We start from the raw sequence: 23,897 nt of genomic DNA on the forward strand, positions 1-23,897 counted from the left end.
GGAGCTGGAGCCACCGGCCTTCGCCAGAGCCACAGCAGCTTGGGATTTGAGCTGAGTCTGCAACCTACACCACAGCTCACGGCAACGCCAGATCCTTAACTGACTGAGCAAGGCCAGGGACCGAACCCGCAACCTCATGGTTCCTAGTTGGATTCGTTAACCACTGCGCCATGACAGGAACTCCAGAGATGGCTTCTTAAAGGCTATCTTAGGACAGTCTCTGGATGCTCAGATGACACTTTGGAAGGTTAGCATCTTCCCCTCTCTTTGGAGGTTCTTAGAGCCAGACTCAATTTGAAATATGTCTGAGACCTCTACGTACCTAGTTTTCTAAGGGAACATTCTGATTTAAAATAGGTAGTTCTAGGAGTTCCCTGGTGGCTCAGTAGGTTAAAGATCTGGCATTGTCACTGCTATGGCCCAGGTTGCTGCTGTGGCATGCGTTTGATCCCCACCCCCCCACCCCCACCCCTGCTGGAACTCATGTGAATATGACCAAAAATAAAATAAAAACAAAACTGGAGTTCCCATTGTGGCTCAGCAGAAACTAATCAAACTAGTAACCATGAGATTGTGGGTTCCATTCCTGGCCTCACTTAGTGGGACAAGGATCCAGCATTGCTGTGAGCTGTGGTGTAGGTTGGCAGCTGTAGCTCTGATTGGACCCCCAGCCTGGGAACTTCCATGTGCCGCAGATGCAGCCCTAAAAGGCGAAAAACAAAGCAAAAGAAAAAACAAAAGAAAATAAGTAGGTTCTACTATTTTCAGAACATCTGTAAGATGTGGAATGCCTTTGGATTTGGAGAATCTAATCATGAGAACTCTAAGGGAAAGAAGTCTGAAGCCTTGCAGAGGGATACCTGACAGGGCAAGTGAGTCCCTCACAGTCTCCAGGGGCTCCTGAGGCAACTCTCTTTACTGAGCTTGGATAGAAGTTTTGCCCTGTAGCACAGCTTCTGAAAGGACTTGACTGGTGAAGTCATTATGGAACCAGAGAGCACTTCAGATGCCTCCTGGATGCTGTAAGAGGACAGGGCCTACATCTCTATTCCCTACAGAAGTTTTCATCCAAAAAGTTCTGCTGGGTAACCGAGGAACTTAGTATCTTCCTGAGAGAGAGCTAAGAACCTTTGGATTCTCTTTCAGAATGTTATTAATGGGCAGTCATGTTTTGATGTAATAGAAAATGAATGCAGCTTTTGGAAAATGCTTGATTTACAGAAAAACTCTGGAAAAGTTCTGGCACAACCTGTTTTGGTCAAGGCTATAAGCTGCCAGAAGCTGGTCAAGGGAATTGTCTGCAAAGATGTGAAAGCATCCATTAGTCCTTCCTCTTTGAGAGCAGCCGGGACACTCCTTAGGGCCATTGTCAGCTTGAGGGATGGGGCAGCCAGGGCACCAAGTTCCCTGCAGGCAGTGGCGGAGGGCAGGGTAAATGGTTATGAAGCCTGGGGAAGGGGAAGGAGGACCAGGAAAGTATCATGACTCCAGAGGCCAAGCCCAGGTACAATCTGGGGGGGGGGCATCGGGCCAAACTGAAGGAGGAAAGCAAAGGTCAGATCTGCGAGGCCCATTGCAAAAATGAGATTGGGGAGAGAAGCAAGGTCATTTTCAGGCATCTGACCAGACCAGCCAGTGGAAGCAAAGTGAAAGAAGTATGAGGCCTGAGTCAGCTCCTGAGTCACAGGATTAGGCAAAGACCCAAAGGAAGCAGCAGAGAAGCCCCAGCACTGCTGCTGTCTCTGGCACCAGGGGCTCTCTGCCCTGGTGGTAAGCTCATTTTTCAATGCGGGCAGATGTTAGTGTGGGATCTGGGGAGAGCAAGCTAGGGATTGTACTTATAGCAGAGGCAGGGCAGCCAGGCCACAGATGGGGGAGAAATGAGTTCATCTGGCTCTACAACTTTATACTACAAAATGTCAGGACACATCACTTCCCTGTGATGTATTTATCAGAGGGGCAGTGTGGAGTGTGGGGGAAACAGCATGTAGGGCTTTAAAGCCAGACTGACCCTGGGTTTGCACCCCAGTTCTGTTGCTCTTTTGCTAAGTGATGCTGAGGTAGTCACACTATTTTTCTGAGTCTTCTATTTCTTTTCTGAAAACAGAGGTGGTTCTGGAGTTCCCTTCATGGCTCAGCGGTTAACGAACCTGACTAGGATCCCTGAGGATGTGGGTTTGATTCCTGGCCTCGATCACTGGGTTATGGATCTGGTGTTGCTGTGAGCTGTGGTGTAGGTTGCAGACCAGCTCACATCCTGCCTTGCTGTGGCTGCAGTGTAGGCTGGCAGCTGTAGCTCTGATTCAACCTCTAACCTGGGAACTTCCACATGCTGCAAGTGCAGCCCTAAAAAGCAAAAAAACAAAACAAAAACAATCCCCCCCAAAAAACAAAAATAAAACAAAACAAAAAACAAACAGAGGTGGTTCTAACACCACCAGAAGGTGGTGGGTGTAGTTCTTTTTTTTTTTTTAAGGGCTGCACCTGGGGCATATGGAAGTTCCCAGGCTAGGGGTTGAATTAGAGCTATAGCTGCCAGCCTACACCACAGCCACGGCAGCGCCAGATCTGATCCGAGTCTGCAACCTACATCGCAACTCTCAGAAAGGCCAGATCCTTAACCCAATGAATGAGGCCAGGGATCGAACCTGCATCCTCTGTATACTAGTTGGGTTAGAAACCTCTAAGCCACAGTGAGAACTCCAGCGGGTACAGTTCTCTGTGTAGCAGATACTCAATAAAAGTTTCTGTCTCCATTTCCTGCCTTCTACGCATTTCATAAGAAAACAAAAAGAAGACTCTCTACGTGGGTATTTTATTTTATTTTTTTGTCTTTTTGCCTTTTCTAGTGCCACTTCTGCGGCATATGGAGGTTCCCAGGCTAGGGGTCGAATCGGAGCTGTAGTCACTGGCCTTTGCCAGAGCCACAGCGATCGGAGCCACGTCTGCGACCTACACCACAGCTCACGGCAACGCCAGATTGTTAACCCACTGAGCAAGGGCAGGGATCGAACCCGCAACCTCATGGTTCCTAGTCAGATTTGCTAACCACTGCGCCACGAAGGGAACTCCCTACTTGCGTATTTTTAAGGGAGAGAGATTTGCTATGGAACTAAAAGACAAGGCAAAGACTGGCCTCCCAAGAAAAGAAGATCTCATAGACCAAAGGAAGAAGAGTGACTTGTGTTTGTGCAGTGCTTTTGGTGTACCGAGCACTTTCCATGTGAAGTTGCACATTTGCTTGTTATGATGGTCCTTTCAGGTGGGCAGCAAAGATATTATTTCCCCCATTTATTTTCTTCTTGGGCCACTTGGCAGCATACAGATGGAGCTCCTGCGCCAGGGATCAGATCGCAGTTGTGTGGCAACGTAAGATCCTTTAACCCACTGTGCTGGGCAAGGGATTGAACCTGCATCCTTGCGCTGCAGAGACACCGCCAATCCCTTTGTGCCACAGTGGGAACTTCTCCCCTATTTTATGAATAAGGAAGTTGAAACCCAGAGTTTTATCTGAAATCATTTCTAGTTCCCTCCTTTCTACAACACCACACCATCTGCTAGCAAGTGTAGAATGAACTCAGGGAAGCCCTGACCACAGAGGGGAACGGCCTAGTGTAATTCCATTCTGACTAGACAACTTTAAAATGAGTGAATAAGAAGAGTTCCTGTCGTGGCTCAGCGGTTAACAAATCCGACTAGGAACCATGAGGTTTCAGGTTCCATCCCTGGCCTTGCTCAGTGGGTTAACGATCTGGCGTTGCCGTGAGCTGTGGTGTAGGTTGCAGATGTGGCTCGGATCCTGAGTTGCTGTGGCTGTGGTGTAGGCCGGCAGCTACAGCTCCAATTCGACCCCTAGCCTGGGAACCTCCATATGCCGTGGGAGTGGCCCAAGAAATGGCAAAAAGACAAAAACGAAACAAACAAACAAACAAAAGAGTGAATAAGAGTAGACTTGTGCAGAAGTCCAGATTTCTATGTTGGCATCTCCCCAATTTGGCATTTCAGTTTATAATGTTTAGAAGTTGTAATGAACAATAATGAGGACATAAAAACAAGGGTTCAGTTTTCCCAGGCCAATTACACTATTTAAACAGAACAGGCAGGTCCTGGTGTTAGGATGACAAAAGGGAGGAAAGACAGGAGCAAGTTCATGATTTGTGGCATTTAAACACCACAGAAAAGATGAATCACTGAAAACTTTGCCTTAAAAAACTTCCCCATGAACTCAATTTTGCACAAGACTGAACAAGTACTACTTATAAAAACAAGCAACAAAACCAATAAGAAACAGCAGTTCTGTCAGGGTTTGATAATATCTTTTTTTTGAGTGCGTCTTTTTTTAGGGCTGCACCCATGGCATATGGAGGTTCCCGGGCTTAGGGGTCCAATCGGAGCTACAGCTGTTGGCTTACACCACAACTATACCAACGTTAGATCTGAGCCCCTTCTTTGACCTACACCGCAGCTCACGGCAATGCCGGATCCTTAGCCCACTGAGAGAGGTCAGGGATTGAATCTATGACCTCATGGATATTAGTCGGGTTTGTTAACTGCTGTGCCATGACGGGAACACCTGATAATATCTTTATTCATATTTAAATTTTAAAATGATTTTTGCAGGAGTTCCCGTTGTGGCACAGTGGTTAACGAATCCGACTAGGAACCATGAGGTTGCGGGTTCGGTCCCTGCCCTTGCTCAGTGGGTTAAGGATCTGGCGTTGCCGTGAGCTGTGGTGTATGTTGCAGACGTGGCTCGGATCCCAAGTTGCTGTGGCTCTGGTGTACGCCGGCGGCTACAGCTCCTATTCGACCCCTAGCCTGGGAACCTCCATGTGCCATGGGAGCGGCCCTAGAAAGAGGCAAAAAGACCAAAAAAAAAATTATTTTTGCAGGAAGTTACGAGGACAACTTGAAGTTCTGCTTGGTCCAATATTTACCTACAATTTCAAGTATCTTTGAAACAGAGTTGGAGACAGAGAATGTATGGGTGGGTGGGAGAGAGTTTTTCTATATTCTTTACCATTTAAAAACCATGACCGGCCTTCCTGTTGTGACTCAGTGGATTAAAAACTTGACTAGTATCCAGGAGGATGTGGGTTCAATCTCTGGCCTGGCTCAGTGGGTTAAGGATTTGGCATTGCTGCAAGTCATGGTGTAGGTCGCAGATGCAGCTTGGATCTGGCACTGCTGTGACTATGGCCTACGTTGGCAGCTGCAGCTCTGATTTGACCCCTAGCCAGGAGCCTCCATATGCCGCAGGTGTGGCCCTAAAGAAAAAGAAAAAGAAAAAGAAGTCAGCAACAAAACCCAAACCACGATCATGTATAATTGGCCTGTGGGCATCAAACCCCTCGACTCATTGCTCTTGGCTGAGTTTCTGCTTCTGGCCTCTCACACCTGGGGTGCCCACACTGACACCATTGCCTCTTCCCAGGCTGCCCGTATTTGAGATTCATTTCAAGTGTGACCTCCTTCCGAGAGCCTTCAATGATCCCTCAACTGAAGAGCCACACTCTGTTTTCTGGGTGCCCATGGATTCCTTGAGTGGAGCTATGTGAGATGAAACCTATTTACCATGCCTGGTTAGCTCTCTCTGCCACCAGTATTTTCCTCTTACTTATGGAAGCTCTGTTCTTTCATAACGTGCCCCTCAGACTTCACAGCCTTCACAGAACTCCTCTCTGCCTTCACTTGTGTCCTCTGCCCTATTCAACTCTTATATTCAACTCTTTTCAATCACTGCTTCCCCAAGGAGTCTTTTTAGATATCTTCTCCCTAATTCCCCACCCCCCCCATATTAAATTTTGATGTCATAGGTGTGCTGTGGATCTGTTTATGTACTGGGACCTTTGGGAGGAACACAAACGTTTGCAATATTTTTTTCACCTCTTTTGAAACCAGTTTTCACCCTCTTGGGGCAATGTCATCCCTACTGAGAGCACATGCTTTAGCCTCCACTGCAAGACTTGTCATCATCTGTTTCGCATTACTTATTTGTTATTTGTGCTGTCTCTCCAAGCAGATTATGAGTTCCTGGAAGCCAGGATCTGCCTCTAGGGTGGCTAAAATATTGCCTTATACATACTAGGCTCTCAATAAATATTTCAATTGAGCTGAAGGAACATTCTGTTTAAAATAAAATGCAAGAATGTGAGTCACCTTGAAGACAAACTGAGCTGGTTTTCAATGAGTGGCTTATTTGCAACTGCTCAGCCACTTGTGACATAAAAATAGTCTTATAAAAAAACCTCTCACTTATGGCTCCAAAATCCATTAGACTGGAGAAAACAGAATTGTTAGGTTAATTTGTATTTTCTGGTAAGTTTTGCAACATCTTATACATTTTTTTTTGGTCTGTTGTCTTTTTAGGGCCACACCTGCAGCATATGGAGGTTCCCAGGCTAGGGGTCTAATGGGAGCTGCAGCTGCCGGCCTATGCCACAGCCACAGAAACGCAAGATAGGAGCTGCGACTTCAACCTACACCACAGCTCACCGCAACACCGGATCCTAAACCCACTGAGTGAGGCCAGGGATCAAAGCCTCAACCTCATGGTTCCTAGTCGGATTCGTTTCCGCTGTGCCATGATGGGAACTCCTGCATCACCTTATACATTAATGATTTGCCATGGTTTAATATTGATTTCCCTTACTGAGTTGATGATTAATCACTCCATTCAAAATGTTATGTGCTTTCTTGTTCTATCCCTGTTCCCCTCAGGATTGAGAAGCATCAAAGAAAAGGGGGGTTAAAACCAAGCAGGACTGTGTGGGACCTTCCAAGGCACAAAAGCCCTTCTGTGTCCCCCATTTCTTGTTTGTAGAAAAAAGGCTTTAGTTTCCTAGGTCTTCACCAAATTCCAAAGAGCAGACTCAGTCACTTAAAGATCAAGAAGAGGGTCACAGGCGTTCTGGTCCCTCCTGAAGGGACATGCATAATAATCTGATGAATGTCTCCGAGTTGTTCTGCAGAAACTAAGACCCTGGGGGGATGGCAGCTACTTGCTGACCACAAGCATGCAGACTCTAGGCTGGCTGGAATCAGAAGGCTGAGGTTCTGGAAATATCACCCTGTTACCTCACTTCCAACCAATCACGAGCTGATCACGCATCTACGACCCTTTCTCCTAACACTGTCTTTAAAAACCCTTGCTGGAGTTCCCGTCATGGCGCAGCAGAAACAAATCTGATTAGGAACCATGAGATTTTGGCTTCGATCCCTGGCCTCGCTCAGTGGGTTAAGGATCTGGTGTTGCTGTGGGAGCCATGGTGTAGGCTGGTGGCTAGAGCTCTGATTGGTCCCCAGCCTGGGAATTTCTATATGCCTTGGGTGCGGGCCTTCAAAAACAAGACAAAAGACAAAAGACAGACAACAATAACAACAACAAGAAAACCCTTGCTGAAAGCCATCAGGGAATTCGGGGTTTGGGGGAATGTTCCCCTTCCTTGGTGCCCTGCAAATAAACCTTCACTTTGCCACAAACACCTCCTGTCAGTTTGACCTTCTGTACCCCAGGCACATGAGCCCTTGCTCGGTAACACAACTCAGAAATAAATGTGTCAATTCTTGATTTTAAGACGTGAAATAAAAATTTACTTTTTAAAAGTCAAATCATAGAATTCAATTTTAACTTGCACCCATGTAGCTATGTGCTTAGTCACAAAGTTCCTTTGCCTTACGACCTTCATTTGTTTCTCAGATATCAAGATATGTGTTAAAGATAAAAAAGATGCTCCCACAATTTAGCACCTCCCAACCCCTGCCCCCAAGAAAATGTTAAAAAATTGAAGTTCAGATGAAGAAGTATGACAACTAGAAGTATGTACGATAGACAATTTGCCTATTTCTTAAAAAAATGGGGCTTATCAAAATGCTGCTCACTGCAAGATTGCTATGAGCTTAACTCACAACGGAGTTACACAAGACTGTGACCACAGAATTTAAATTAGAAAGAGAAGAGACCATATTAAAATGGACCAGACATGAAACCCTAACCTCTTCCTCAGCTGTAGGTAAGAAAGCAGCTCCTACTTTGGCTGCCACTTGAGGATTTAGAGGAATTTATTTGTGCACCTAAGTGTCTCAAATAACTGCATCGACTTCAATTGCTTCTCAGCTGTGGTGACTGCGGGGCTGTGGAGTCTTTTCCTTCAGGGGCTGCATAAAATGGGAGTCAGGGAGGGCTTGCTGTTCCACTGTGACAACACAGTGAGCAGACAATTTTCTCTTTTTGGTATTCATATCTTGTCCTTTATGACTAGACTTTAACATTTTTTAAAAATTTTGTTGTTTTTTCTAGGGCCGCACCAGTGGCATATGGAGGTTCCCAGGCTGGGAGTTGAATCAGAGCTGTAGCTGCCGGCCTACGCTAGAGCCACAGTAACACAGGATCCCCAACCCACTGAGAGAGGCCAGGGATCAACCTGTGTCCTTGCGGATACTATGACTAGACTTTTAATATCTTCCATACAGTATACTTGATTGTTTGTACCCAAAACCCCTCACCTTTAAATTCTGTCCTCTGAGATGTAAATGAGGGTGTACACTTTTCTTCTTCTTCTTCTTCTTCTTCTTCTTTTGTCTTTTTAGGGCCACACTAGTGGCATATGGAGGGTCCCAGGCTAGAGGTCTAATCAGAGTTGTAGCCGCCGGCCTATATCACAGCCACAGCAACAACAGATCCGAGCTGCATCTGAGACCTACACCACAGCTCACAGCAATGCCGGATCCTTAACCCACGGATCGAGGCCAGGGATTGAACCAGCAACCTCATGGTTCCTAGTCGGATTCATTTCCGCTGCACCATGATGGGAACTCTCCCTTTTCTTCTATCTTGTGTTCTAAAATGCTTTCTCTTTCAATGTTAGGTTATAATTCCCTGTTTCTGCAAGTGCAGCAGAATCACCTTGGATTCTTGTTAAAAATGCACCATTTCCCCCTTCCCTGCCTACCCCAGTTATTGGGAAGGGGAGGGGTTGATCTGAGGTGGACGGAGGGAATTTTGGCTTCTCTTACATTTTTTTCAGTGATTATTTTAAGGTTAGCAATATCAGCTGCTGGTTCAGCTAATCTGATCCTCTACTAGATCTGCCCTGAGGAATTTAATGTAAATTTTCACCTTGACTTTTTGAAAAGAAAAGGATTGGGCCTATTTATATAATTATATAGTGATAAGGATTAAAAAGGGATTCTGACAAGGCTTCAGGGCTGACAACAATAACCTTGGAATAAAGTAGTGATATCATAGTTATCTATATCATAATGTTTCCATGGTAATGCAGTTTTAAAGCCAGGTGGAGAGATCTTGTCTAAGTTAATGAAGCAACAACCTTAACCTAAGGACACACTGGGAAAATAACTTGACGTAATTTGATAACAAGATATATTTGTTTTTACTGAGATATAGTTACTTCACAATATTGTGTTAGTTTCTTTCTTTTTTTTTTCTTTGCCTTTTGTCTTTTTAGGGCAGCACCTGCGGCATATGGAGATTCCCAGGCTAGGGGTCGAATCCCAGCTGCAGCTGCTGGTGTGTGCCACAGCCATAGCAACTCGGGATCTGAGCTGCATCTGTGACCTACACCACAGCTCATGGCAATGCTGGATCCTTAACCCACTGAGAGAGGCCAGGGATTGAACCTGTATCCTCATGAATGCTAGTCAGATTTGTTTCTGCTGAGCCAAAATGGGTGCTCCTATTGTGCTAGTTTCTGGTGTTCAGAATATATTTGTATTTTTGAAGATTCTATTTCATTATAGGTTATTACAAGATAATGAGTATGTGAGCAGATAGGGCAGGATGGTCCCCAGACAAAGAGAACTAGGAATTGCTTTCTTGACATAAGAGAAGCCATTTTTGGCTTAAGCAATATTGTGATCTAAGCCTGGCCACAGTGCTTGCTCTTGAACAGGCCTCAGTGATTAATGATCTTAAGGGAGCAGAGGACTGCAGCAGCAAAGGGAAAGCAGTCAAGAAGCAACGGTTAGCGATAAAGCAGAGTCCTCACTCCCGCTCAAGGGATGTACATAGCAATCTGATACAGATCTTTCAGTTTTGTAGGAAGTAGGGCCACACCCAGGTGGAGGATGGGAACTGTATGCTTTGACCTCAGCTTGGTCAGAACCAAAGGCATGATGATGTTGACCTTTTCTGACCCTTGTGACTTCAATCATCTAAAGCTGAGACTCCTTTCAACCTCTATTCCAGTTCTATGTAGAATTCTCCCTTGCTCAAGCCCCTTCATCAATAGGCATGTAACCTTAGCTGAAAACTTCCCTAATTTTGCTGCTTGGGGAAACACTGCTTTGGGAAAGATCCTTTATGCTCTCCTTACTTGCTACAAGTAATAAATCCTTCCTTCTTCCTGTCTTTGGCTTAGTGTATGTCTTTTGGCTCTAAACTCATCAAGAGGTGAACCCAGTTTTCAGGTGACAGGTATAGTTTCCCTGTGCTATACATATATCCTCGATATTTATCTATTTTAAATTCAGTAGTTCATATCTGTTAATCCCATAGCCCTAGTTTCCCCTCCCACCTTCTCTCCCTTTTTTGGTAACCACAAGTTTTTTTTCTCCATCTAACAGGATATATTTGAGTTATGAAAGAAATGAGACGACAATACCTTACGTATAGCCCATTTCAAGTTATAGCTTAGGTGACAGAAGAGAAGAAAAAACTGAAATTGCTTAAGACACTATTACTATATACGAGTGGAAAATATTTAAGGAAGAAAGAGTTCACTGGTCACACTTAGTGGTTCTAAGTTATGTTTTAAGACATGTGGGCGCCCAAAGAAAGATGATGACAAACAATTGCTTTTCTGGATGTAAGCATAATGTTTAAGCATGTTATCTTTTAGTGGCATTATTTATCTCTGTCCCTTTTACTGGCTTGTAATACTCAGTGCTAGTTTTGCATACAGTGAACTATAGTATTTACATTTTCTGCAATATCCTGATTCAGGACAGGCCAAGCCATCATACTTGCACAGTTGCTTTCAACTTCTTAGGGATTTTGGTTTTGTCAAAGGATTAGGTTTGTGTAATAGCTCTAATTTATTAGTCTAGTATGCACAGATCCTGCATGGGTACTTTCATATCTTATTTTGCTTAATCATCATGACATCTAGTAAAGTTGATATTATTGCAACACTCTCCAGATGAGGAAATTGAGACTTAAAGAGGTTCCTAAAGCTGGCAAATGGTGAAGGTGTAACTCAAACGAGATGTTTAGCTCAAAGCCTGCACCATTCTTTTACTTTCAGAAACTAAAAACTTTCAGGCTCTATCCTCCACCTGGACCAAGATGAACCATATATAATATTTTAATTTACATTTAAAGATGACCTGGTCTGGAGTTTCTGTTGTGGCTCAGCAGGAGTGAATCTGACAAGTATCCATGAGGTTATGGATTCGATCCCTGGCCTCGCTCAGTGAGTTAAGGATCTGGCATTGCCATGAGCTGTCGGGTAGATCACAGACCCTGCTCGGATCCCATGTTGCTGTGGCTGTGGTGCAGGCCAGCTGCTACAGCTCCAATTGGACCCCTAGCCTGGGAACCTCCATATGCAGCGGGTGTGCCCCCCCCAACCAAAAAAAGATGACCTGGTTGGAGGTGAGTACTATCCTTGTGTGTACCAAGCAGCTAAGACCAGCATGTGACTGTCATAGGGACAGCATATTTAGACAAGAATAAAAAGGCCCTGCCTTGTGTGGAGGCTTGTGTCAGACTCTGGTAGGTGGGGCTGGGTGACAAGGCTGCTGGCTGAGGGGCCCTGGAGGTGTCTGGAAGCCCCTTTGCTGTTTTTGTTTTTTGTTTTGTTTTGTTTTGTTTTGGCTGCAGCATGTAGCTGTTTGATGTGGGATCTCAGTTCCCAGAGTAGAGACTGAACCCTGGCTGCAGTGGTGACAGTGCCAAGTCCTAACCACTAGACAACCAGGGAACTCTCCCCTCTGCTATTTTAATTGCGCACATAGATGAGACTTCACAAGGAGAGCCTGAAAGGTCTACTCTGACCCCACAGAGTCTTGGTAGATACGAGGGATATAGGAGAAGCTGAAATGGTGGTCAGGCAGTGGTGCTACCTCTGCTTCTGAAACGACATAAAGCTACTCCTCACTCCTGTGGGCATCCTGATCACTTGGTTCAGCCTGCAACTTTATGCAATTTGATATGCAGGACAAGTTAGTCAAGCCAAGCACAGCTCTAGGCTTCACCAGCCTCCCCCCATCACAGTATGCTTGAGACCTCTTTCTTCCCACCTTTGGTCTTAGCCCTGTTCTCACTCCCAAAACAAACCAGAAGATGCTCGAGGAGCTCCAGCCCCTGTTCCACGTCTCAGGATCCAGCCCATTGGTCTCACTGTCTAATCTAGTGCCGGGCCAGTCATTCCTATCACTTGAGGAAATATTTAGACTCATGAATCTACCCACCACTGCAGCCAGGGTTCAGTCTCTACTCTGGGAACTGAGATCCCACTTTAGCCCTGAGTGAATGGGAGGGAGGAATGATAAATATCTTTTTCACTGGGGAAAAAAACATGAAAGGTCCAGAATTCAGAATATGTTTAGGAAGCGCTAACTATAATAGGCCCATGACACCCTATATTATACACCCACGAGAACCACCAAAAAAGAGGTGAGAAGGGCAAATACACAAGTTATTCTGATGGAGGGTGGGGAGTGGGATAGACCCATAGCTTGGCAGATGAAGGATGAGGTGTGTCAGGGAAGTGGAATTTCTTTCTCTCCCACTACCTTCTGCAAGGTTCCTCAAATTTTGATGAGCTTGAGAAGCTTGTGAAAATGCAGATTCATGGACCCACCCTCAAAGCTTCTGACGGCCCCATTGGGATGAGCCTCCGACATGTATATGTGCCCAGGCTTTCCAAGTGATTGACATTGCTTGGTCTGAAGACCAAATCTTGAGAATTACTGATGTACTGTGATTTGACAGATATGTCACAGATTTTTAAAAGGTGGCTAGTAATTCAGAGAGTTGGCACAGTTTGAGAACAGTTACCAATTGATCTCTGAGCAGAAAAGCAGATTCACTGCTTTGCTTACTTCTAAGTCCTCCTTTTAAAGCTTGAATGTCTTCACTCTGTATCCACTTTTATCCCTCTCCCCATCTGAAGATGGCGTGGCTTTATTATAAAGCCATGTCAGTCAAATTTAAAGTTTGTGGGGAGGTAGTGTTACTGGACAAGGTTAAGTTGCCAAACTGAGAAAACCAGCAAAGACAGGGTTGGGGGTGGTGGGGTGGTGGGGTTGATGAGACTGAGGAAGAGGGAGTTGCCTGACAATCAGGGTGCAACTGTGGTGACTCTGCCCAAAGGGAAGGTGGAGGTAGTACTGTCTGTCCTCTGCAGGTTGTACCGGCCCAGGCAGGACAGAATTGGCAGTCAATCATCTTCCGGATGCCAAATGGGGCAGAGGGGACGTCTCTGAATCCAAGGGATAGCAAAGCACTTTATACAGAAGATTTAATTGGTGCCTCTTTCTCCAACAAACAAACAAAAAATAACTTCATCTTTTTTCCTTACCAGGAAAAGAAAAAGAAAAGGTGGTATTTGTGACATTTTGGCATTTTGGTTCTAATGTAGGTATTTTATTTTATTTTTTTAAATTTAAATTTTTTGGTCTTTTTAGGGTCCCACCTGTGGCATATGGAAGTTCCCAGGCTAGGGGTCGAATTGGAGCTGTAGCTGCTGGCCTACACCACAGCCACAGCAACATGGGATCTGAGCCTCGTCTGCAACCTACACCATAGCTCACAGCAACACCAGATCCTTAACCCACTGAGCGAGGCCAGGGATCCCACCTGCGTCCTCATGGATGCTAGCAGGATTTGTTTCTGCGGAGCCACAAAGGGAACACCTGCAGGTGTTTATTTAATAAATACCTGCAGGTATTTATTTTAGTGGAGACAGCGAACAAGCTCATGCTGCAGGGGAAAGCTAACCTTTACCCGAGAGAGGAGGAATGGAGGCAGAGGTGCTGGCGCCCCTCCATCTTGCCTGTTGGGCACCATAGTCCTGGCTGTGTGCTGGGGGAAGGCAGTGTGGCACAGGCATGCAGACGAGCAGAACAGAGGGTCCTACAGGGGGGTTGTATTTTCAGTTTGCAGATTCATACTGACTCAATCTTTACTCTAGGGAAGAATCAGCATGTTGAGATGGAAAAAAGAAGGTAGAGTCATGCCATCTTTGAGGGGAGGGGCGGCGTTCTGAGGGCTGGAAGCAGCACTGAGTTGGGAGTTGGTCTATGCTCTGGGTCTGTCAATATGAACTGGTATGCCCTTGGGAAGGAGATGTAATCAATACCTTACACATACACAATTGGCCTTCTGTCTCTTCAGTTCTGCATTGGCAGATTCAACCAACTGCCAACGGAAAATATTTTTAAAAGATTCCAGGGAGTTCCAAAAAGCAAACCTTGAATTTGCCAGCAACCGTGACCATAGCATTTACAGATCTCCAAGGCCCATGAAATCAGACTAGAAGTTCAGTGAAATGCTTTTTGTAGGTATTAAATAAGCCTTGTTATGTGGGATTACCTAACAGATGAACTCTATTTCAGAATGAAATGAGAGTATGTCAGGAGACGTCAGCGTTACCTGTCATGTCTCAGTATAGGTGTAGGCAACACGCTTGTCAGGAGCCATCCAAACTCAGCCAGTGTGTGCAGCAGAGGCCCGTAATCAGTTTTGATTTCACAGCCCTGCATGAATAAGCATAGAGTGCATAGTCTAATGACAAAGACAACCAGCCACACAAGTGATTACAATAAAGGGTGAGGCTTGTTAGGATAAGGGGAGTTCACGGCCCATTAAGCGCAATTTCACCAGCTGAAGTCTTCCTGGGCTTCATATCTGCTCCCTGCTGCCTTCCAACCATTGAACTAAGTTAGACGGGGATCAGAGTGGAGGGGGTTTCCATCTCCAAGGTTTGGCCCTTCCTTCCTTCAGTCTTGTTTGGGCAATAGACTTTAATGTATGGGGGCCCCAGCAATCTGCATTTAAAAAGTTCCTTTGGTGATCTGCATCCAAGCATCAGCTACATTTTCAGAAACACTGGTCCAGGGACTGGGGCGTGAGGACAGGAATAGAGGGTGAGGATTGGGGAATGAAAGGTGAGAGGGGCTGAAAGGTGGATTTTTGTTTTTGTTTTGGCTGTGCTGGCAGCATCTACAAGTTCCCAGCCAGGGACTGAACCCGAGCCACTTGCAGTGCTGGATCCTTAACCTGCTCTGCCACACAGGAACTCCATCACTGCTTTTTACTCACTTGGGATTGATTCTTTCTTGGGAGCTTTACATCTTACCCCAAATCCTTTTTCCCCTCCTCAATAGGATGTTCAGTTTCTTTGAAAATGACAGGTCTCTCTAACCTTTCCAAGGTGAGAAAGGCAAAAGTATCCTTGAAAGAGGCTGTTAGCGAGGGCCGCATGCACACAGCACAATATACCTGAATTCAGTCTGTACACCTCAAGGACAGTCTGTTTGGTGACATCTGAATTCAGAGCAGACAAAATGAGCAGCAATGTCTTCTCTGATTAGGAAGGACAATGCTGTGTGTACATATGTGCCTGGCAAGAGAGAGAACACCTTTGGATATTTTTGCCTGTGAAAGTCGATTCACAAGGTAAAAAAGTCAGTTACATTGCTTGCTTGGATATAAAATTGACTGAATTTTTTTCCACTTTCAGCCAGTTGTCATGGCATTTTGTAAAGAGAATCTCAGTGCGGGGGACTCTGTTTAGGGTTGGAATGCTACATCTTTGGGAATCTACTGATATTTCCGTACAGATGATTGTTTTGCTACCTTTCAACAAAGATGAACGTTGAGTAAAGCAAATTGCCTTTCCACAAATCTGAGCTAAAGAATTCGTGATGAAGTTCTGAACACTGAATGAATATGTGTTTGAAGGATATTGCAAGTGTTAGGCAGTAAAGATCTTTAGAATATAAAACCATATAAAAGTAAAGCCAAATTGTCAGAAAACTGCGGTTTACCTCAATAACAGTCCATTGTTCTACTACGATGGCATCATTTCCTTTCCTGCTGGATCCTGGAACTCCAGAACCTTCTTCTTCATAGATAAAGAATCCTTCCAAAGATTTCGGCGAAGGGTCCCCTGTGAGGAAAAAGATACAATTAAGAAGAGTTGTAAATACTCAGTGTCTCTTAAGATCATCTAAAACCTTAAATAACTCTTGTCATTCAGGAAGCTGAAAGAAAAACCTATCAATTAATAAACACTTATTTTAGCGGAATCTGTGACATCCCCCTTCTCTTTCAAGGTAATTTTTTTTTTTTTAAAAAACAGAGGTCAAGATAGTTTTATACTTAGCTGAATTAAAACCAAACTGTAAACATGAAAACTTCAGTAACAAAAGCAAGATAAAATAACATACAGCAAGAAGCAGGAGGATTTCTAAGCTTCAAAGGCGTCTGGAAATCTCCTTCACCTTGAAATCAAATTTTGGCTTCTGATTTATTTATTGTATGCATGTTAATTACACCATTAAGAGAACAACATCAAAAATATTAATCCTTGAAATTACAGGTGTGATATTAAAACTAATGTGAGGTAAGATTAGTTCAAAAATATAAACACTAAACTATTCTTTACTTCAATGCTGCTTTGAAAAAAGAAAAAAAAAAAAAAGAATGGTAACAGGAAGATCCTAAACAGAAGTCATTGTCAAAAGAATTCCTGCTGGGAAGGAAGTTTTAAGGGAGGGCCTCTCTGACATGTTTTTGAATAGTTGACAATAACCAGCTGGCCAAAACTAAACTGATTTTATAGAAGTTCTTTTGTCTCCTATTTTGCAATAGGAGACAATTTTCCCATGGTCATGTGCTGGTTAAACATTTTGGTTTTATACAGAATGATGTCACATCAAAATTTCCCTGGTTGACAATTATCTAAATAATAACCTATGAAGTTTCCAAAAGATCTATTAAGCTTAAAGATAAAAAAGAGAACAGTAATGTAAAGGTAATTTTCAGTCTTCATTTTTATTTAAGGCTATAAAACTTAAGAGGAAAATCATTATTATTACTACTTCACATCATTTACAGTTGGGGCAGAATATCATGAAGAATTGTTCAGAGTGTTTCACAACAACCCAGTAGAGTTTAATTTACTGGTGAGAATTGTTTTTCTTTTCTTTTCTTTCTTTCCTTTTTTTTTTTTGGTCTTTTTTCCTTTTCTAGGGCCGCACCCTCGGCATATGGAGGTTCCCAGGCGAGGGGTCGAATCGGAGCTGTAGCCACTGGCCTACACCAGAGCCACAGCAACACGGGATCCAAGCCTCGTCTGCAACCTACACCACAGCTCACGGCAACGCCGGATCGTTAACCCACTGAGCAAGGGCAGGGATTGAACCTGCAACCTCATGGTTCCTAGTCGGACTCGTTAACCACTGAGCCACTATGGGAACTCCTGTTTGTCTAATTACAGTATATGTCCCAATTCCTTTAAATGGACCAGTCCACACCAAAGTGACCAGTGGAATTATATCTGTTTTTGACTGTAAGTTTAGAGCATCATCAAACCATCTTTAAAATTGTATGTTTGGCGTTCCTGTTGTGGCTCAGCAGCAAAGAACCTGACTAGTATCCATGAGGACATGGGTTCGATACCTGGCCTTGCTCAGTGGGTTAAGGATCTGGTGTTGCCATGAGCTGTGGTGTGGGTCGCAGATGTGGCTCAGATCCTGTGTTACTGTGCCTGTGGTGTAGGCTGTCAGCTATAGCTCTGATTAGACCCCTAGCCTGGGAACTTCCATATGCCGTGGATGTGGCCAAAAAAAAAAAAAAAAAAGTATATTTGCCTCAAGTCATATTTAGAATGGGGGTATCAACTTTAAACATAATTATATATTTTGATAATTATATGTTAATTATAATCTGCATCTTATTTACTTTGGGATTATATAAATAGAGAACTATGGGTTTTGTGGCTCTGTGTCTGTTTTCTTGTTCTTAGTATTGAGATTCCCTAGTACTTCTAAACCTCTTTTGGTTTAAAAGAAAGAAAGTGTGGTAGACCCGTATACTGCAATACTACACAAGAGTAAAAGAGAAGGGCTCACTGGTATGCAACAACATGGATAGATTTCAGCAACATTATGCTGAGCAAAGGAAGTGAGAAGAGAAAGAGTATGTATTGTACACTAAAGCCTACATGAAGTTCAAGAACAGGCAAAATTAATCTATGGCGCTGAAAGTCAGAATAACGCTTATCTCTGCCTGGGAGGATATTGACTGGGAAGGGAATCCCAGAAGGACTTTCTGGGATTTTGCAAATGTTCTTTCTTTTTTCTTTTTTTTTTTGGCACTTTTCCCAGCTTTATTGAGATATAGTTGACATAAAAGGAAATGTTCTGGAGTTCCCGTTATGGCGCAGTGGTTAACGAATCCGACTAGGAACCATGAGGTTGCGGGTTCGGTCCCTGCCCTTGCTCAGTGGGTTAACGATCTGGCGTTGCCGTGAGCTGTGGTTTAGGTTGCAGACGCGGCTCGGATCCCGCGTTGCTGTGGCTCTAGCGTAGGCCGGTGGCTACAGCTCCGATTCAACCCCTAGCCTGGGAACCTCCATATGCCGCGGGAGCGGCCCAAGAAATAGCAACAACAACAACAACAACAAAAAGACAAAAAAAAAACAACAAAAAACCATGTCTCCTATATGAAAAAAAAAAAAAAGGAAATGTTCTGTATCTTGAACATTTGTGTTCTATTCAGCTGTGTGGTGTAAAATTAATGCACTTCACTATTTGTATCTTATTTTATTTTATTTTTTGTCTTTTTAGGGCCACACCTGTAGCATATGGAAGTTCCCAGGCTAGGGGTCCAGCTGGAGCTGCAGCTGCCGGCCGACACCACATACACAGAAACGCCAGACCTGAGCCACATCTGCAAACTACACTGCAGCTCAGGGCAACACTGGATCCTTAAGCCACTGATCAAGGCCAGGGATGGAACATGCATCCTCATGGATACTTTGCTATTGTTGAGCCAGGACAGGAACTCCTACTATACGTATCTTATATTCAGCTAAACACCAAAGATCTTCCTTCTCACTTTAGAGTTCCCCAGCTTCCCAGTTAGCTGGACTAGTCCAGGCCTCAGAGCTACAGAAGAATGATCCTTCCACAGGAGGGAGTATTTCTATCTCTCGAGACATTCTCCTTAATCAGAAGAGGCAGCTAGGAAAGGTGCCAGGGAAGGCCTCCTGGGGAGTGACCACTTGGGTGCTCTCTGTGTTAAATCTTCCAGGTATTGAGGTGAGTTGGTAATTCAGAATAACTACTTGGTAACTGTTCTGAACTGATTCCTCTCTCTCTCTCAATCTTTTTTTTTTTGTCTTTTTGCCTTTCCTAAGGCCGCTCCCTCGGCATATGGAGGTTCCCAGGCTAGGGGTCTAATCAGAGCTGTAGCCACTGGCCTACATCACAGCCACAGCAACTCGGGATCTGAGCCTCGTCTGCAACCTACACCACAGCTCACGGCAACGCCGGATCCTTAACCCACTGAGCAAAGCCAAGGATCGAACCCGCAACCTCATGGATCCTAGTCAGATTTGTTAACCACTGTGCCACGATGGGAACTCCCTGATTTGTCTCTTAACATCACAACCTCAGAGCTTCTCACCCAGTGGTCTTGGCCCACTGCTGTGCTTACAGGGGTTACAGGTGTGCTAAGGCAGAGGCGCCCCCTCCTGCCCAGAGCAGCTTTCCAGCTTGTACAACCACGTGCCCTGCAATATTACCATTGTCTGTGTGCACATAATATCGAAAACTTACAGAGAACTGGCCTGACCCACTGCTTCTCATTTTTTTTTTTTTTGCCAAATATCATCAGTAGCAAAGTACACTTCTGTCATTGAAGGATGGTGGTTTGACATGATTTTTGGTAAGCATAAGGTCTCTTTAAAGTCTAATGTTATATCCTAAAAACCCATGCAAATTTTTCATTCTTTTCAAATCTGTCCATATTATGTGAAAAAGCAATGTTCGCTCTCCTACCTTCCCCTAATCTTAAAGTAATATTGACACTCTAGGAAGAGTTTTATCTTGCGAAAGTGTGTGCCCCCTGGCACAAAGCTGTATACTCCTAGGCTACTTTGATCCTGGCTTGAGAAGCCCAAGCTTAAAGAATTTCCAGGAATGGTTTACTTGTCTGGACATGTGATCTTAAACATTCATTTCAGCTAGCTATGACATTGACATTTCTGTAAATGTGAGGAAACGTAACATTCCACTTTTGTATTTGGGGTCCATCTGCCATTTTTGGTATGAAACTGACCAGAGGTGGCCCTGGACCATCTCTGAGAAGAGTAGGCACGTATGAAGCTCTCATTCTGTATCTTGTTCAGGAGCATTCTGTCTCCAGAATGAATCTCAGCCTATTTACTTCTCTCCATGTCCACCATCATCTCTCTGGATCATTTCAACAGCCTCTTAACAACCTTCCCACTTCTACACTTGCTCTCGATGATCAATTCCCCAAAGCGAGGCCCACTAGGTTATTTTAAAAATGAAGGTCAGATCATAAATCCTTCTTTAAAACTTCAGTAAATGACTTGGGATAAAAATCCTGGCAGGTTGGCAAGTTGCTTAAGCACACGCACTCCACCTCCCCCTCACCTCGTCTAGTTGCATGAACATGAGCACATTATGTAAAACCTCTGTGCCTCAGTTTCCCTATCTGTAAAAGGGGAATAATCATCCCTATTTCCTGGGGTTACTGCAGGGATTAAATGAGTTAATACATGGGAAGTGCTTGGAACAAAGCCGGCATGGAATACAAATATGTCTTAGCTCCTGTTGCCTTATTTATACTGTAAGATCGGCTCAGCGTGGCTGCTGCTCACTCCTCCACCTTGTCCTATATACCCTGCCCCATCGACACAGACCCTTTCCCAGTGGCTCTTTCCCGCCCTGGGGTTTTTGTATGTCTGGGGGCATTTCCTCTGGCCTTGGAATAGCAGCGCTTCTCCAGCCTTGCAGTCTCAGTGTGGCTGCTACCCTGTTAGGAGGACCTCCCGACCAGCCCCAGCCCTCTAAGCAGGCCCTTCCCTGTTCCTCCCATTGTAATATCCCAGCTCCTCTCCAGCCTCCCAGTCTCAGTGTAAACCCTGTGCCTGGCCTAGGGCTTGGCATATACCTATCTGTGAAATGAATAAATCCATGTTTCTGGGTCATTGTTCCACCCTACTCCTGTTCGGATACATCCCCCCTGCCAACTCCACACAAGCATTTTCACAGCAGTGAAGAGATTGAAAGGAATATCAAGTGAAGGCAGAAAAGAATTCACAAAAAAATTAAAATGTAGCCTTCGGATGTGGGTACACTAAAGGTGGGAAAAGCTATGCCCTGAGGATGGTGAAGGCATTGGTAGGCTAGTGAAGTGTGAGAACCGTGAGGGTTCTGTGTGTGTGTATATCTGTGTGTGTGTGTGTGTGTTGTACTAGCTGGCAAAGCTGCCCATCTCATCCATGTCGGCTGCCCGCTGGGTCTCTACACGTAAAGTGATTTGTCTCTGTTGGCTCAAGTGAGTAAGCCTCTTGTAGGCTCCCCTAGGTCCACTTGGAGGTTTTTGTAAGCGTGCGGTGAATCCTGCTTCAGACCAGTTTGGAGAAGGCCCAGCAAAGCTGTAGAAGGTCACGAAAAGGGTGCGAACCCCCAGGCTGCAAGAACATCAAGAGGGTCCCTCTGCCTATGGGACTTTCCAAAGCAGAACAGGCTTTGAAAGTGGGTGGAAAAGGACGCTGAAGAGGAACTTCACAGATCTTACGATTTTTCCACCCTGGCTTTCCTGAAGGAGACAAATTTTTCATTTTTTCCCCCTTTCTCTCTGTTTCTGGAGAATTTTATAAAATGAGATTTATAGGGTGAGATTTGTGGAATGACATTTTCATTTCTGGGCAACGTCGGGTTTTGCACCTCTATTCCTCCTGGTGGGCTGACGTCTGACAATATTTTGGAAGAGGATGGAAACAAGACAAAACAGAATATGCATTGTCCCCTATGTGCTTTGGATGCCAGTCATCACATATCCCAGAATAAAGCCACCAGTTCAGCCCTGCTTCCTCTGACTTGCTTCTCACAGTGACACAGGCATTGGTCACAATTTCCCCTCGGCAGCTTCCCTGTGCACTCCCAGGAAAGTCCCGAGTGACACACCCGATTGCCAGACCCTACAGACTGCGGTGGTGGCTCGTTAGGGCTTGGCATGGTCTGCAAGGCAAACTGTCTAATGAGACATTCCAGAGCTGCTGAGAGGCAGCCATTCTCCCCAGGCTCTAAATAGCCTCTGAGGTTGAACAACAAAAGCCCTACAGAGCCTCTGGCTGGCAACTGCTGTGGCTAATTTTATTTTCATCAGGCAAGGCCCAAGGCAGGGGATGCCTGAAAGACATTGTGAAAGGAGTATTTTTTTTTTTTTTTGGTCTTTCCTTCAACAGTTAGTCACAATCCAAAATTGAAATGGCTCCAATTTAGACTCTTTGGAGGGAAGAGAAAGAGAGAGATATATATAGAGAAATATGAAGCATAAACTGGCCTCCGGATAGGTGATTCCTACTAAAAGCACTGCACTAGCAAGTGGAAGGAGAGAAATCCAGCCCCAGAAAATGAACTCTGACCATGGGTGAGGCACTGTGGAATCCCTTTTACACACTGTATTTTATTAAATTCTCACAACAATTAGTGGGAGTGTTTTTGTTTGTTTGTTTGTTTTTGCTTGTTCCCAGGCTAGGGGTTGAATCAGAGCTGCAGCTGGCAGCCCACACCACAGCCACAGCAATGTGGGATACAAGCCCTATCTGTGACCTACACCACAGCTCACAGCAACGCCGGATCCTTAACCCACTAAGCGAGGCCAGGGATCAAACCTGAAACCTCATTGATACTAGTTGGATTTGTTTCTGCTGAGCCACTACGGGAACTCCACTAGGAGTGTTTTTATCCCCCTTTTGGGAAACTGAGGCTCAGGGAGCTCAACTGACTTCCCCAGGTCACACATCTCAAAGAAGAGGACAAAGGATTTTTTTTTTAATTTAATGATTTTTGTTTTTTTCCATTATAGCTGGTTTACAGTGTCAAAGTAGAGGACAAAGGATTTAAACTCTGGCCTGTCTGATCCTAAAGTTCATGATCTTCATGTCGGGTCTGGCTGTTTCCATAAAAGATAACTTGGAAGAAGCTTCCGATAACCCAAAATACTAATAAATATTTATTGAAGACTTGCTCAATGCCAAGAACTATGCAAGATGCTGTATTTCTCTTTCTTTCTTCCTTCCTTTCTTCCTTTCTTTCTTTCTTTCTTTCTTTCTTTCTTTCTTTCTTTCTTTCTTTCTTTCTTTCTTTCTTTCTTTCTTTCTTTCTTTCTTTCTCTCTCTCTTTCTCTCTTTCTTTCTCTCTTTCTCTCTTTCTTTCTCTCTTTCTCTCTTTCTTTCTTTCCTCCCTCCCTCCCTCCCTCCCTCCTTCCTTCCTTCCATCCTTCCTTTTGTCTTTCTTTCTTTTTTTGTCTTTTTAGGGCCACACATGTGGCATATGGAAGTTCCCAGGTAGGGGTCAAAGTGGAGCTGCAGCTGGTGGCCCAACCACAGCCACAGAAACGCCAGATCTGAGCCACGTCTGTGACCTACACTACAGCTCATGGCAATGCTGGATCCTTAACCCAGGGATGGAACCCATATCCTCAGGGATACTAGGATACATGGGTGCTCAGTTCGTTACCACTGAGCCATGACAGGAACTCCAAGGTGCTGTATTTTTTTTTTTTTGTCTTTTTGCTATTTCTTTGGGCCGCTCCCACGGCATACGGAGGTTCCTCAGGCTAGGGGTCGAATCGGAGCTGTAGCCACCGGCCTATGCCAGAGCCA

General features: G+C 44.6%; 1 protein-coding gene across 4 annotated transcripts in view; it reads right to left on the reverse strand.

The window, feature by feature from the left end:
* RFTN2 (raftlin family member 2) overlaps window positions 1–23,897 on the reverse strand; it is a 67,393-nt gene that overhangs the window by 12,926 nt on the left and 30,570 nt on the right. For all 4 annotated transcript variants that reach the window (XM_047773156.1, XM_047773155.1, XM_047773154.1 and 1 more), the window contains 2 exons: window positions 16,015–16,136; window positions 14,618–14,721 (listed from right to left, as the gene is read on the reverse strand). In XM_047773156.1, coding sequence (XP_047629112.1) covers window positions 14,618–14,721; window positions 16,015–16,136 — 226 coding nt within the window. The remainder of the gene's footprint in view (window positions 1–14,617; window positions 14,722–16,014; window positions 16,137–23,897) is intronic.

This window comes from Phacochoerus africanus, chromosome 3 (assembly GCF_016906955.1).
Source record: "Phacochoerus africanus isolate WHEZ1 chromosome 3, ROS_Pafr_v1, whole genome shotgun sequence".
NCBI classification, from domain to species: domain Eukaryota; kingdom Metazoa; phylum Chordata; class Mammalia; order Artiodactyla; family Suidae; genus Phacochoerus; species Phacochoerus africanus.